General features: G+C 37.5%; 1 protein-coding gene across 1 annotated transcript in view; it reads left to right on the top strand.

Moving 5' to 3' along the window:
* The window catches only part of atr (ATR checkpoint kinase), an 83,318-nt gene that overhangs the window by 11,213 nt on the left and 56,024 nt on the right, over window positions 1–16,081 (top strand). Inside the window, exons 5-15 of the mRNA XM_078410415.1 lie at window positions 939–1,135; window positions 4,133–4,324; window positions 4,814–5,034; window positions 6,931–7,086; window positions 8,764–8,962; window positions 9,941–10,203; window positions 11,587–11,780; window positions 12,188–12,288; window positions 12,890–13,061; window positions 14,034–14,204; window positions 15,286–15,480. Of these exons, the coding sequence (XP_078266541.1) occupies window positions 939–1,135; window positions 4,133–4,324; window positions 4,814–5,034; window positions 6,931–7,086; window positions 8,764–8,962; window positions 9,941–10,203; window positions 11,587–11,780; window positions 12,188–12,288; window positions 12,890–13,061; window positions 14,034–14,204; window positions 15,286–15,480 (2,061 nt within the window). The remainder of the gene's footprint in view (window positions 1–938; window positions 1,136–4,132; window positions 4,325–4,813; window positions 5,035–6,930; window positions 7,087–8,763; window positions 8,963–9,940; window positions 10,204–11,586; window positions 11,781–12,187; window positions 12,289–12,889; window positions 13,062–14,033; window positions 14,205–15,285; window positions 15,481–16,081) is intronic.

Genomic DNA, 16,081 nt, shown 5'->3' with positions numbered 1-16,081 from the left:
TGGAATATATACTGTATCCAGTCAATAAAAAATCCAATGATTTTTTTTTTTAATGACTGTTGCATGTTTGAAAAATGTATTAATGAATTTGCATAGAATCCAATTTCCATAAATTAGGTTATTGTAACCCAGGGGGGAGCCCTGTACTAGCATCTATGCCTTATTGTAAATAATCAGTTCATCATTTTTGTTCATGGGCTAAAATGTCAAGTGTTGAACCAAAATAAAATAACTTGATATGCCACCAACCACCATTCCCGATCTGACAAGCTGCCAATCAACTTCCCTACTGTATTGATAGTGATTATTAGACCACGTGGCATTCTTGGCTCCAGTTCATACCTCTGTTGAGACTGACTTTATGTTTTTGTGTCTCCCTCTAATTCCAGTTGAAATTAATTGTAATAGTAAAATTACACATTGCTAAGGCATGGCACATTGATGCACCAACACAAACTACTGGGTTATGAACTAGATATTAAATCTGGGGTGATGTTTAATTATTCTATTCAATACATCGTGATCGGCCACCCAGCTCTGTTTCTGAATAAGTTGTTTAAGGTTGATCTGAGTTTGTTATCAGCTCCTCTTTCATGTCTGTTCACCATAACTCTTGATTATTCTTATATATCAAAACTCTGTCCATCTTAGCTCAGATATGTACTCGTAGCTCTCTGGGATTGACTTCCAAAGATTCACTATTCTCTCAGTAAACGTTCCTCCCCTTCACCTGAAATTATGTGGGTTATGCCTCAATAACTTTACTTGTCCTGAATTGCAATGAATGTAGTCTTGACCTACTTGACCTTGTCAGACAATCTATTTCAAAGGATACCCAAAGTGTCACCAGCATGATGATGATTATAGTAAAATGCAGTTTGCTTTTTATGCAGGGCTGCTTGTAGTTACATGTTGTAATTTGATGCATTGTGTTTCAGTATTTGTTAAGTTGCTTGTATATAGCAATGAGAGCGGAAGGAATCAGTGTCATGCGTGAAACATATAATTGGACCAAGACACAATCAACAGGGGTTCCAGAAATGAGTGGAGAAAGTAGCAACGATGAAGTTCCAGAGAAACGGCCACGTATGAGTTTTGCAGCACAAAACTCATTACACCCAGTCATGCCAGCTGAGTATGAACTATATTTCTCAAAATCCATTTACCATTTGTTCATCTTTAATTATTCTTTTTTGGTTTGTGAACCTATAAATGATTTCACCAGTGTGAACGATGAATATCAGACTTGGTATTTGAAAAGTGCCTGGAGAGTATGGGTGAGCTCGTAAAGTGTGATTATACTATACTCTCAGTATTTGGAGAGTATGGGTGAACTTTCTCTTTCTGCATCCACTAAAAGAAAATGTGTAATCTAAAACTTGTCATAAGCAAATTCGTATGGCACTGAATAATGGTGTGTGTTGTCAATCACTTTCCGAGCATCCCATGTTCCTTGATGCATTAAGAGGATTAATGACGGCAGCGCAGTGGGTTTTGTCTACATAGACCATGGCCAGGTCTTTGCATGGTAGACTAGTCTGGAAGGTTAGATCACATGGAAATGGAGGCCTGTAACTCCTGGTGTGCTGCGGGGGTCGGTACTCAGTGCACTGTTGTTTGTTCATGTACACTTACGAATTGGATGACAGTGTAGTTAACGCTATTAGTAAATTTGCCGATGACACCAAAATTGGTGGCATCGTGGACAATGAAGGAAGGTTTACAACATAATCTTGATCCATTGAGAAGGTGGGCGAAGGAATTGCAAATGTAATTTAAAAATCACAAGGACACTAAGTGCTGGAGTAACTCATCAAGTCAGGTAGCCTCTCCGGAGAATATGGACCAAGACACCTGGACAGATATATGGATCGGAAAAATTTAGAGGGCTTATGGCCAATTGCAGGCAAATGGGACTAACCCAGAATGCCTGCTGGGTCGATATGAACAAGTTGGACTGAGGGGTTCTATCTAGTGCTATATAACTCGATGACTTATCAGCAACTGGTTGATGAGGCTCGGTTCTGGAATTCTTTCTGTAAATCTTTCCATCTCTATCTCTTTCCAGATAATCCTGAAAGCTTTTCTGCTGGATTAGATTTGCAATTTATAAGAATATCTCTTTCAAATAGCTGAGTTTCAAATTGTGATAATCCTTTGATAAATCTTTTAACCTTGGAGCCAATTTACTATGTTATAAAGGCACGATATAAATGAAAGCTGTTTCCCTTATCCTGTCATCTTAAACTGAAAGACAAGAAAAAAAATCTTGTCCCTGCATTAGAAATGCCCTGTTGTTGGGACCATTTTTTGAGAACCAGCTTTTACTGTAATGGTTGATAAGGTGATTCACATGAGAACACTCCATAATCTCAGCCATGCAATCTTCCCCGAAGAATCTGTCACATCTTTGTCAGAGGCAGGTGAAAGTTGCAACAGTGGTTGGACCAGAGTTTTTACTACTCGGTACACTGCAAGACCATTAAATATATAGATAGATGAATAAAATGGCAAATAGATCCTGCTTTGCCTGTTACTATCCTACCACTGTATATGGTGTTGAGCCTTTACAGTCAAACACCCGCAGAACTGGCCCCATAATGGTCAATTTAGCAAGTATTAGTCTAATTAATCCTTGCTCAAGCTAAATTAATTTATTAACCAAACAAATCATTTTACAATAGTGCCGTCCATATGTAATGTTTTTTTTTTTCTGACTTTAGCCAATACTTCTGCCAAACACTCCTAAACAGGCAGTACATGGAGTAGACAAGAGTTCCATTACTGAGAAATGTCTGTAAATTGAAGTCCTTAAGTCAGAAACTTACATTTACTATAGCTACTCGTGCCATATTGCTCTACATATCTTTGCTATAATTTTTAATTTCATCAAAATTTACCCCAAAAATATCCATAATTAATGAATGGATATACAGTGCCCTCCATAATGTTTGGGACAAAGACCCATTATTTATTTATTTGCTTCTGTACTCCACAATTTGAGATTTGTAATAGAAAAAAATCACATGTGGTTAAAGATCAAATTGTCAGATTTTATTAAAGGCCATTTTTATACATTTTGGTTTCACCATACAGAAATTACAGCTGTGTTTATACATAGTCCCCCCATTTCAGGGCACTATACTGTTTGGGACACATGGGTTCACAGGCGTTTGTAATTGCTCAGGTGTGTTTAATGCAGGTATAAGAGAACTCTCAGCACCTAGTCTTTCCTCCAGTCTTTCCATCACCTTTGGAACTTTTATTGCTGTTTATCAACATGAGGACCAAAGTTGTTCCAATGAAAGTCAAAGAAACCATTATGAGACTGAGAAACAAGAATAAACTGTTAGAGACATCATCCAAACCTTAGGCTTACCAAAATCAACTGTTTGGAACATAAATAAGAAGAACGAGAGCACTGTTGAGCTGACCAATCGCAAAGGGACTGGCAGGCCAAGGAAGACCTCCACAGCTGATAACAGAAGAATTCTCTCTATAATAAAGAAAAATCCCCAAACACCAGTCTGACAGATGAGAAACACTCTTCAGGTGTGCATTTCTGCATGGTGAAACCAAAATGTATAAAAACGGTCTTTATTAAAATCTGATAATGTGCACTTTAACTACATGTGATTTTTTTCTATAACAAATCTTAAATTGTGGAGTACAGCGGCAAATAAAAAATGATGGGTCTTTGTCCCAAACATTATGGAGGGCACTGCACACTATATCCAATAATTAATTACAATCTTCTTCCAATTGGTGTCCAGAATTGTGCACAGTCCTCTTGGTTGTACCCTAACTATAGAGCTCTGGCGTGATCACCTGCTCTTCTTTGCTTTTACTGCTAAAACAGTGAAATATAATAAGGATGGTTTGTTACAATTGTGCTGCTGTTTTGATACTCCTTAGAGATGAAGTTGATGTTTTTCACTAATTGTTTTCTGCCCGAGGACTAACTAGAAGACGGGACCATTGTGTTAGAGTCCTTCACTCGAAGTACCCAATCAATGTTACAAATTGTTCCTTTTAAATGTAAAGCACCTCTATGCTACTGTATGTGTCTTTGTATTCCAGATATTCTTCTTAAAATATTTTCACAACAAATTTGCTATTTTGTTACTCATAGATGTGGACCAGTGGAAATGAAATTCAAGAGTAGATTGTGGTGGGTTGTACATGAGAGACTGACAACTTTGATCACTTCATTGGAGAAGGCTGAGTCGCACACAGAAAGTCTGCCTTTGTTGGAGGGTATTGTGGTTTTATTTCGTCTGGCAGCTCTGTGTACAGCATTCTGTGACAAAGGAATTCCAAATAGGTACAATTTATGATTTATTGAAAGTCATAAACAGGTCTTTTTACTCTTACTGTGTTGTTTGGATTGTGCAATTGTAAAATGTGGAAGTGGGATGAATTGAGGTGGATGAGAATTTGTGCACGATACGTTTACAATTGGCAGTTGACAGCTTGACACAAGGCTTTCAGTTTGTATTTATGATATCTCAGTGCACTGAATGAATCACTCACTGTTTGGTCATGTAGGCAAACATAAATTTCAAAAAGAATAACAGGGAAGTCAATGATAGTTCTCCCTATGCTTCTAATTAACTTTTCAAGAGAGAATTTCAGTTAAAAAAATTATCATGATCTTATTAAAGGAGGAAGGAATTCAATAACCAAGCATTTTATATTCAGCTTCATTCCAGACAATTTTCACCATTGTAAATGTGGACTGTGCATCAACATGCTGTGGTCAATTTATTGCTCTTTCCCTCAGGAATAAATATTGCTTTTTTTCCTTGTTCAGCACTGACAAAATCAAAGCTGAAGACATTGCAAGTGGGGAGACACACAATTCCACGGAAATTCCATCAATCAAAATACAATTAATTTGGATACATTTTGAGATGTTTACCCAGGTTTTGGAATATGGAAGGAAACAACTGAACAGTATTTCCAATGACGAACAAGTACAGCATTTGGTTGATAGATTAATAAAAATAATTGACGCTGTAATCTTCATGCAAGGTACGTGAAGCAAATGTCTGAAGCAAGAGGTTTATTGCAAAAGTAGTATTTATTTAAAGTATGTCCTTTTGGACTATTTTCGTAAAAGTTCTCTGTATGATGCAGAGTTAGCAACACAAATTGTCACTCTATTCAGAATAGCAGCTCTGAATAAATTTGGGCAATTTTTTAGGCAAGCACCAGAAAAGTGACTATCAACTGGATTAATAACAAAAACGGCAAAGAGCTTGCAGAGTTTGAAGAGGGAGCTTGCTAGTCAGTGCTAGGCCATTTTACAACTTCAGGATATGTTACTTTTATATTGCCCCCAACTCCACTTTCATAGGTTAAAAATATCGTCTGTATCTGGAGACTAATTTTCTTAAACTCACTTTACTGTCACAGTGGTTCATGGTAATTGCATGAGTTACCCTTGTGGTATATTTTTGAATTGCATGTTTTTGTGCTGAGCTTGCTTCCAAGTATTGTGGAGAAAGGTCTTTAAAGTTATATGGAGGGTCATTGAGAGAAAATTGATTGGGGTATTTATGGCACATGATTGCATATCGCATAATAGACTTGATCATCAAGATTGGAATAAAAGCTATAACAGCCTGGGTAGGAAACTGGCTAAATAACAGGAAACAATTTGGAGTGAAACATGTTTTACTCGACAAGAGGGAAGGCTGCCGACTACTTCTCCAGAGGTTGATACCATGACCACTATTTTTCTTAATGTACTTTGAACTTGGGTGTACACTTTTTGTGGACAAAAAGGTGGTGTGTGTGTGTATATATATATATAATATATAAATAACAGTTCAAGCGATGTTTTTGGCTGCTGCACATGAATCTAGTTTTAACGTTTTAGAGGTGCAGGTACACCACACCATCACCAAAAAACTGCTGAATGTACAATTTTCAGAACTTGGAAACATAATGAATTGAAAGGTAGTAACATGATAAAAGGAGATATAGACAAACTGGTGGATTGTGGCAGATGACACAGTGGCACAACAGTTTGGTCTGCTGCCTCGCTGCTCTCAGGTCCAGGTTCATTCCTGTCCGTGGGAGCTGTCTGTGGAATAAAAGCACAATTTAAGCGCAGAAGACCAGTGGTTACATTGTCTCTCTGATCTTTTGCTGCAAAAGTATAAAGGGATAGTAAAAACAAAGAACTGCAGATGTTGGTTTATATCAAAGATAGACACAAAGTGCTGGAGTAACTCAGCGGGTCAGGCAGCACCTCTGGAGAAAAGGGATGGGTGATGTTTCGGATTGGGACACTTCTTCAAAAGAAGGGTCCCGACCTGAAACATCACCCATCCTTTTTCTCCAGAAATTCTGCCTAACTCACTGAGTTACTCCAGCACTTTGATTCATAAAGGGATGGTGTCTACGGAAGTGCAACTCACCGTATGACACCACTGAAGTGACTGAAGTCACTCAACCACTGAAGTGTTTAAATTACATGAATGGAGCTGAAGTTATTATAAACTTCTAAAATCATAGAATATAAAACAAACAAATATTTGTGCATATTTTATAAAATAAATGTAAAGTTCATATCAGTACAATCAAGCTTGCATGACATTGCTGTGTGTGGGTAGTTTTTTTGGTTGACTATGCTCAGAGGTTCAGTTTGCAGTGACGACTGTCTTGATCGAGATGGGCAAAATAGTATTTAGCAGTGGAATCGCCAAGCACAACTTCACAACTTGAATTTTATTTGATTGGTTCAAAATATGTATAGTTAGATAATTGTATATGAAGATAGACACTAAAAGCTGGAGTAACTCAGCGGGACAGGCAGCATCTCTGGAGAGAAGGAATGGGTGACATTTTGGGTCAAGACCCTTCTTGGAAAATGTATGTCTGATTGAAAATAGATAATTAATGTTCTTTGGATTTTGTCAGTTGTCCAAGGTAATGGGAAGAAAGATTTGCTTCATACGCTTTGTGGTTTTCTGTCATTACCGTGGATCCATAAACATAATTCTGATGGAACTTTTCAATCCGTTGGTTTCAATTCTGACCTTGTAACTCTCAGTCAACGTTTGTCAAGCAGTTTCTGTAAGTATGATTGTTGCCACGGTTAATTCAATGACACGTTGAATATATTTTAAAATATGCATGCTTTGTAACTGATGTAAAATTACCAACATTTAAAAAAGGTGTAGTAAAGAAAAACAAAATGATTGACACAGATTTGTGCATGTGAGAGGAAGCAGAATTAATTATGAAAGTTCTTAAATGGAATACAACAGTTGATTAATTGGTTAAAACTATATTTAATGTACAAAATATACAAGCATATTTATGAGACACGAAGAATGCATGAATTGTTTAAGCTACTGATTGCTGATTAAGGAGAGCAGAGATGAAAATGCAAAGTACAGACCATGTAAAAAAAAAAAAATAGAAACAGGAGCAGACCACCAGGCCCTTCAAGCCTGCCCTACTATTTAATATCACCATGGTTCATCTATATTAGTGTCACCTCCTCTTCTGTGCCAATTTTCCACATTTCCCTATTCCTCAATCTGGCATATATATAACCAGCTTGATTTTAATTATTTCTAATTAACTTCTACCACCCTCCTGGGTGAAGAATCACAGCAATTCACCACCCTCTGGAGGGTGAAATTACTGTGCGTCTCAGTTTTAAGTGACAAGCCCTTTATCTGATAATTATGTCTCCTTGTTCAAGATTCTCCCACAGCTGAAGTTTTAGGAAACAATAATAGACAATAGACAATAGGTGCAGGAGTAGGCCATTCAGCCCTTCGAGCCAGCACCGCCATTCAATGCGATCATGGCTGATCACTCTCAATCAGTACCCCGTTCCTGCCTTCTCCCCATACCCCCTCACTCCCCTATCCTTAAGAGCTCTATCCAGCTCTCTCTTGAAAGCATCCAACGAACTGGCCTCCACTGCCTTCTGAGGCAGAGAATTCCACACCTTCACCACTCTCTGACTGAAAAAATTCTTCCTCATCTCCGTTCTAAATGGGCTACCCCTTATTCTTAAACTGTGGCCCCTTGTTCTGGACTCCCCCAACATTGGGAACATGTTTCCTGCCTCTAATGTGTCCAATCCCCTAATTATCTTATATGTTTCAATAAGATCCCCCCTCATCCTTCTAAATTCCAGTGTATACAAGCCTAATTGCTCCAGCCTTTCAACATACGACAGTCCCGCCATTCCGGGAATTAACCTAGTGAACCTAGGCCAACATTCCATTGGCTTTCTTCACTGCCTGCTGTACCTGCATGCTTCCTTTCAGTGACTGATGCACTAGGACACTAGGAAACAGTGGGTTATCAAATCAGGAAGAGTGTAAACAAGTTTCACTGCAAGAGCTCTTCCTCCCTGAAACCATAATTATTCCTCTAACTTTCCATGCTTGTCTTTTCCGAGCCACCATGACATAAATTTCGTTTTTATATTACCACCAAAGTAAAATTATATTAAACTGCATTAGTTCACTGGAGCTTGCTCCACAGACAAATATATTTATTTCACATTTGGTGTATAATACTTTGATAAATACATGTGGGGCACCATGAGCGTTTGTCCATTTTGTATAATTTTGTGGCTTAATTCTATTGATTTCAAGAACCATCATAAATCCAAAAAAAAATGCATTTTGAAAAAGGATTGCTTCTGTTCTAATACTATTAGTAAATTTGTCTTATCGTTTTAACATTCCTACTGATTTTGAATTCTGGTTGTCTTGTATCCATTAGCACAACCGAACCAGGCAAAATGTGTATATCTGTTATCTTTGCTGCACAAAGCCATTTGTCCCGAGTGGAGAGTAGCAATATACAAATGGTCCTCGCAGAGCTCCAGTGATGCCATCCGTGCAGGAACCGTGAAGGGATTCCCCATGCTGCTCCATCACTTGGGGGTTAACTCCCACTCTCTCATTGATGAAGTTCTTGTGTAAGTACTTTCTTTCTTAAGTTAAAATGAGTACAATATGTATTATGGGTTTGTTATTTGCTTGATAATAGTTATTGGTGAACAATTGTTAAGGATAAAAGGTTCTGATGTTTTCTGACTTTTGACTTTGGATCCTTCATCTCTTTGATGCTAATTTGCATTTTCACTTGAGTTAAGAGTGTTTAATTGCCATTCTTGTATTGACACTGGAACAATGAAATTCTTCCTTGCAGCAGCATAACAAGCCTGTAACACAATACAAGGAAATAATAAGCAATAAACAAAAATTCAATAAGGAATGGATCTTCACTATTATGCCAACCATTTTACTACCATAAAATGCAAATTAGTCTAGACTTGATCTGATATGACCTGGGGCGTTTAGTTGGGAAAATAATAATTTATTTTCTATGTATTGATATCTATGTACCCCAAAATAACTTGCAACTTGTGTCCATTTGATGACAGGGCTTCATCCTGTTATAGGTGGATCTGCACACTGAATTTTGGGAATTGAACATTACCTAGCCTTCAATTGTCTTGTTTTTTTGCTTTAAATCTTCAATCATGATCCTGTTAATACAGAACTGCATTATTAAGTATCTCCATCTTGACCACTTTTTTTGCTTTAAAAAAATGTCAAATATTTATTTTGCTCTTTTTGATTTCTTCATGTAATATTTTTTGAATGTTCTTCATTCCATCTTGGTGTCCCTTTCTTTTGTCTCAACAAAGTAAAATATCCTGAAATGATGTCGATGGGACATGGTGGTCGGTGTGGGCAAGTTGGGCCGAAGGGCCTGTTTCCATGCTGAATGACTCAATGACATCCTGATGTGGAGATGCTATATAATTTTATGTTCTTGCTGCCTTTGTACCATAACTGGAGATGTGTATGCATGCAGTAAATCTGCAAGGTATAATCTGGAATATTAAATTACCTGATGATCCAATCATTTTTGTTTCTAAACCTTCCAGAAACAAACTCCAAGATAACTCTGATTTGGTGCATGAGGAACTTGCCAAAACCATTGGACAAGTAGCCTGTGTGCTTTCAGGCAAATCTGAGTTGTTGCTTCCTAAGTGTAACTCAATATCTCCAAATGAAGAATGTGATCTTCTCTGTGGGAATATCAGTATTGGAGGCGATTGTGCGCTGACTGGACCAACCGTTGGGGCTTCTGTTTTTATTCCATTCCTTGTGCTGATTGAAAAGACAATGCCTGCTTCAGTGAAATTGGGTGAGTGTTACAATAGACAATAGACAATAGGTGCAGGATTAGGCCATTCAGCCCCTCGAGCCAGCACCGCCACTCAATGCGATCATGGCTGATCACTCTCAATCAGTACCCCGTTCCTGCCTTCTCCCCATACCCCCTCACTCCGCTATCCTTAAGAGCTCTATCCAGCTCTCTCTTGAAAGCATCCAACGAACTGGCCTCCACTGCCTTCTGAGGCAGAGAATTCCACACCTTCACCACTCTCTGACTGAAAAAGTTCTTCCTCATCTCCGTTCTAAATGGCCTACCCCTTATTCTTAAACTGTGGCCCCTTGTTCTGGACTCCCCCAACATTGGGAACATGTTTCCTGCCTCTAATGTGTCCAATCCCCTAATTATCTTATATGTTTCAATAAGATTCCCCCCTCATCCTTCTAAATTCCAGTGTATACAAGCCTAATTGCTCCAGCCTTTCAACATACGACAGTCCCGCCATTCCGGGAATTAACCTAGTGAGCCTACGCTGCACGCCCTCAATAGCAAGAATATCCTTCCTCAAATTTGGAGACCAAAACTGCACACAGTACTCCAGGTGCGGTCTCACCAGGGCCCGGTACAACTGTAGAAGGACCTCTTTGCTCCTATACTCAACTCCTCTTGTTACGAAGGCCAACATTCCATTGGCTTTCTTCACTGCCTGCTGTACCTGCATGCTTCCTTTCAGTTACTTCAGTTATGGGTTACCTGCTTGCTCAAAGAGTGTTGGGGTTTGTGAACTAAACCCAATTTCATGCTCGGCAAATGTGATTTTTAACTTGCAGTGCTCAATAATTTTATATCCTTGTTCTTAAGTTTTATTAAGTTTTATTTAAACTGTTGGAACTGGTAAATGACCGTTTATCTTTTGAGTGTATGCTGTTCCTCATCGTTGTAGCTTACATCATCTTTTTATCTCATCTTCAAAACTGCAGTATCCACACTATTCCCCAGCCTTTCCATATGTGTAATACCAAAGCTTATTGTCACATGTCACACAATTTTCTTGTCTGCAATATATTAACACCATGTTGAACATTCCAGACAATGTATCTTGAGAAGATAGTGGCTTTGCAATGTGAAACCAAAAAAATGTCCAGTAAGAATTAGTAATTGATCAGAGTGTTTAAACTGTGTCTCCTACAGGAAATAAATACTATGTCATGGTTGTGAACTTGCATCCTGTAAATGAAGAAAAGTGTTATAGGAAAAATACTTGTGACAGGGTTAAAAAAAAACAACATAATCTATATAGAGTTTATAAATGCCATTGGTGGTTATACAGAATTGAAATAAGATTTTGATATATTGGATGGTATTTCAGTACCAACATGTTTATACTCACTATGCACAATTCCCTCCTGACAGCATTCATAAAGAATATTCCCTATTTATGTAAGTACGTGAATTTGACAAAAAAAGATTCAAATACAAAAGCCATAAATAGTGCAATATTGAACCTCATGGAAGATCCCAATAAAGCTGTTAGAATTGCATTTGGTGAAAAGATACACAATTTGTTAGAGTCACAAGAAATTGAAGATCAGAGTTTACTTAAAGAGGTGAGTATAGATGGATTTGTGATGAAAATGCTCTGATTAGTTGTATTGGGGTGGGGGATTTTTTGTGCTATCATGAAATGATACTTGAAAATACATGTTCTGATTTGAGATTTTGTACCAGTGGAAAGTTTTTGCTCATAGTATTTATCACAAATGTTCTAGTCAGTTCCAGTTGAACTTAATGTGATCTGACAAAATGTCTTGGATGTGAAATATTAAATATTTCTGCTGTTGCTGAATGTTTTGGTATCTGCATTTTTTTCTTTTGATTTTCATAAATAGCTTGAATTGCTTAGCTCTGTTTGTTGAATAATAGGTTGTGGCTGAAGAGTTACAATTGCTATTTATATGCCTGTAATTGATTGAATTATGTTTCAATGAAATTAATGTATTACATTTTATTTCAGTTGCTTGTATTTAAGCTAAAACAGGCATATGCAAATGCAAAGATTTCAGGAGACAATGAGCTAAAAGATACGTTAATACTGACAACCAGAGAAATTGGACGGTAAGTAAATAGGATCCAGAATTGTCAAGTTAAGCTTATTGTCATATGCATAAGTACGATGAGGTACAGGAACAGTGAAACTCTTGCTTGCAGCAGCATCGCAGATTTATTATGTAAATGCAGATGTGTTACCCTTCTTATTTCAAGATGTTTCTCTTTGGTTGTTCTGACTTCCGTAGCACTGGGAAAAATAAAACTGCAACTTGTTACCAGCATTGACCTACATAGTGTATGACAGATGTCCTCATCTTGAGATTCCATTTAGGTTCTGTTCCACATATCCCTCAACTAATGTGACTAAATTTAGCAACTGCTGTTGAATGTCACAGGGCTGTGGCACAATGACATAGCATTTCAAATGTGTTGTACCCATTTGATGGAAGAATCTCAGTAAATTCTCAGTATGTGTCAGGGAAAAGCCAATATCATAAACTGGTGTCTGGTTGCCAGAAACAAAATACTTTTGATAATCACTGACCAATAACGAGAGGAGAAACTCGCTCATTATAGCTTTTTGTAACTACACTTGCCTTCATAAAAGTGGCAGCAAATCCTAAAAATATCTGCATTTTTATATATTTAATTTTATTTCACATTGTAGAGCCGCCAGAGGAGATCTGGTCCCATTTGCTCTCTTACACCTCTGCCACTGTTTATTATCCAAGTTTACATATGTTGCTGGTGCTGCCTACACAGAGATTAGAGCACTGGCTGCAGCAAAAGGTATGAAGTTGCAAGCCTTCTTCAGTCAATACAAAAAGCCCATTTGTCAGGTAAGTCTGAGAAATTATTTTTGATAATTGAAAGGTTGCCTTCCTTGGGTATTTTGATTGTCCAGTTTTCTAGAGATATGTGGGATGGTTACATCTGATTTTGTTCTTTACTTTATTCCCTAATCACTTAATTTGACAATTTAATTGTACAAGTCATTTTCAAATTTGTGATGCAATGGATTTGTACTTTTATTAAACTCTGTCCTAAAATCTGAGAGATAATCTCAGAAGCATCTTTCACCAAAGAAGCAAGTGCTCTTGTTGTGGAAAACACATACTTTTAGAAATAGCAACAAATGGTATTCGAGTAAAAAATTGTCTCCAGGTTTTGTTTTTTAGAAGAATGCTTTATACAAGTTTTAAAATTCACAAGGTATCTTTCGCTCCAATACTCCTGATACAGATTTAAGGGAGATTTAACATCAGGAATTACTGTTACTGTTCATCAGTAATTCATTAATTGTTGGGTTAGCCTGGCAATGTGGAAGCATTGGCGTGGTATGTCTTTTATAGTTCTGTGCGTTAATTCCGTCAGAAATTCTGTTTCTGTGAACATAGAACTTTCAATAGCTAGATGTAAATGGGATATTGAATTTTAAAACAAACACAAAATGCTGGAATAACTCGACGGAACAGGCAGAATCTCTAAAGAGCTTAGATAAGTGATGTTTTGGGTCGGGATCCTTCTTCAGACTGATATCCTTCTTCACATATTGAATCGTGTCCTGGCAGCCTGAAACCAGAAAAATGCAATATTTAAAATTTTGAGAACCAAGGCAGGCCAGATGATGAATGAAATGTTATTACCAACAAACATGAAGGCTGTAAGTTATATATTGATGCAACTAAGGTCATGTTGAACGTATTTTTTATATTGGCATGACCAGACTTTCAAGTTATAATATTGTTTTGAGAAATCTAATTTATGGATTAAGGTGCTATCACTAATCAACAGTGTTGTTTGTTTTTCAGTTCTTGGTGGAGTCCTTGCATACAAGACATCTGGCAGCCAGTGGTAGTACTGGAAGCCAGAGTAAAGAATTATGTCAGCGGGACTTGGATCATCAGCGACAGATTACGCTTGATATGTTATCTGAAGTCGCTCATGTGTTTGATTTCCCAGATCTAAATCGTTTCCTTACGGTATTTAAATATTATTGTGTTTCTTTAAATAATAACAATGTAACAGCAAATTGCAATACATGTATAATATTTAAACCCAAATGTTAAGGAACTGACAATTTAAAACATTACCTGAAAAACCGAGGCTCTTAGAGTTGACAAAGTTAACGTGAATGGTGGAAATTTAAATTTGTTAGCAACTTATTATTTTTCCTGAAGATGGTGCTTTATTGTTGTTCCACACAAGGTAAGGGGGGAAAGATTTAATATGATCCTGAGAGGCAACCTATCCACACACACAGTAGTTCGTGTATGGAAGAAGCAGCCAGGGGAAGTGATTTAGGGAGGTACAATAAACAACATTTAAAAGACATTCAGACAGATAAGGGATAGGAGAAGTAGAGAGGGATATGGGTCGTACGAGGGCAAATGGAGCTAGCATAAATGGCCATCTTGGTTAGCATGGATGAGTTGGCATAAAAGGCTCTGTTTCCGTGCTGCACCGCTCAGTAACTTTGACTCCATACACTTGTGCAAATTCAGAGTAGACAGATGAACTGATGAACAGATTAACTGACAGTGCAGCACTTGACATCCAGCAATTCACAGTTTACAAAAATACCCATGGAAAAATGATCATGAATGGAATATTTGCCGCGTTGTCCTCTTTCCCTCCCCGCACAAACTGGGATTTGGTGACCAATTAGCTTGCTGGCTGAGATGTGGTGACATGGAAGAGAGATGCTTCTCCAATGGTTGTGGATTATGTGCTGATGAGGAGACCACAAACAATGGTGACAATTGTAAAAATGTTTTAAAGGATAATGTAAGTCAACTGTTTGGGGCTCATCTCATACTTTTTCTGCATGTTGATAGAGGCTTGCCCTTCTTCATTATTTATCTATTTCATCTATTTCTCAGGTGTGGATTAACATAGCTATATAATATTCCAGAGAAATTAGCGTTACTCCAATGCATTGTATCAAACCTCTGTTTAATTTGCTTGATCCTAGATTCCATCATTGTTTCACAAGTTAGCAAACTGCCAAAAGAACATTGTTCAATCTAAGATAGTTTATGAGAGCCATGTTTTGTTTTCCAGCGTACCTTACAATCTCTGTTGCCATATCTGGCTGCAAAGGCCAGTGCTACCTCTTCGGTATTGATCCGGACCATTGCAAAGCAGCTGAATGTCAATCGTCGAGAAATTCTGATAAACAACTTTAAATACATCTTTTCCCACCTGGTTTGTTCGTGCTCAAAGGATGAACTTGAGCGAGGTCTACATTATCTGCATGTAAGACTTTTTTTTTGTAGGAGATGACTGATTTATTTTGCCACTGCTTGCAAAAATTTTTTGAAGGAATTGCAAGAGAAATGACTCATCAACTTTCGATCTCAGAACTCTTCTGATTCATCAGAGTGGACCTCGTGTAACCAGTGCAAGCTCCAGATGTTCTCGGCAAATGCCTAGGATTCAATGTTTCATTAACCAAACGGTTTTATTATATTTGGAAAAGAATGCAGATTATGTAGCGTTTCGTCTGGGGAGTGTTTAAAATATAATTGCTAGGTACCAGTTGCCATCTGCACCATTGCCACTGTTATTATATCTGCTTTGAAGTTTTAGAAAACCATTTAATTGATCCTTTACTGCTTTTGGCCATTTAAAAAAAATTGCTCTACTGTCACTTGGATTGTGAAGATTCATCTCCATCCAACAATTATAACATAATGGAGAAACAAGGGTTACTCTAATGCATTGTATCAAATTTAATTGTAATTTGCTAGCTCCCAAGATACCATAATTGTTTCTCAAGTTAGCATTAAAGCTGACAAAGGGCATTGTTCAATCTAAGATGGTATATATTTTGTTTTCCAGCATACCTTGCAATCTC

This window comes from Rhinoraja longicauda, chromosome 13, assembly GCF_053455715.1.
Source record: "Rhinoraja longicauda isolate Sanriku21f chromosome 13, sRhiLon1.1, whole genome shotgun sequence".
Lineage (NCBI taxonomy): Eukaryota > Metazoa > Chordata > Chondrichthyes > Rajiformes > Arhynchobatidae > Rhinoraja > Rhinoraja longicauda.
The sequence above is the reverse complement of the archived record's forward strand: the minus strand, read 5'-3'. Positions and strand labels throughout refer to the sequence as shown.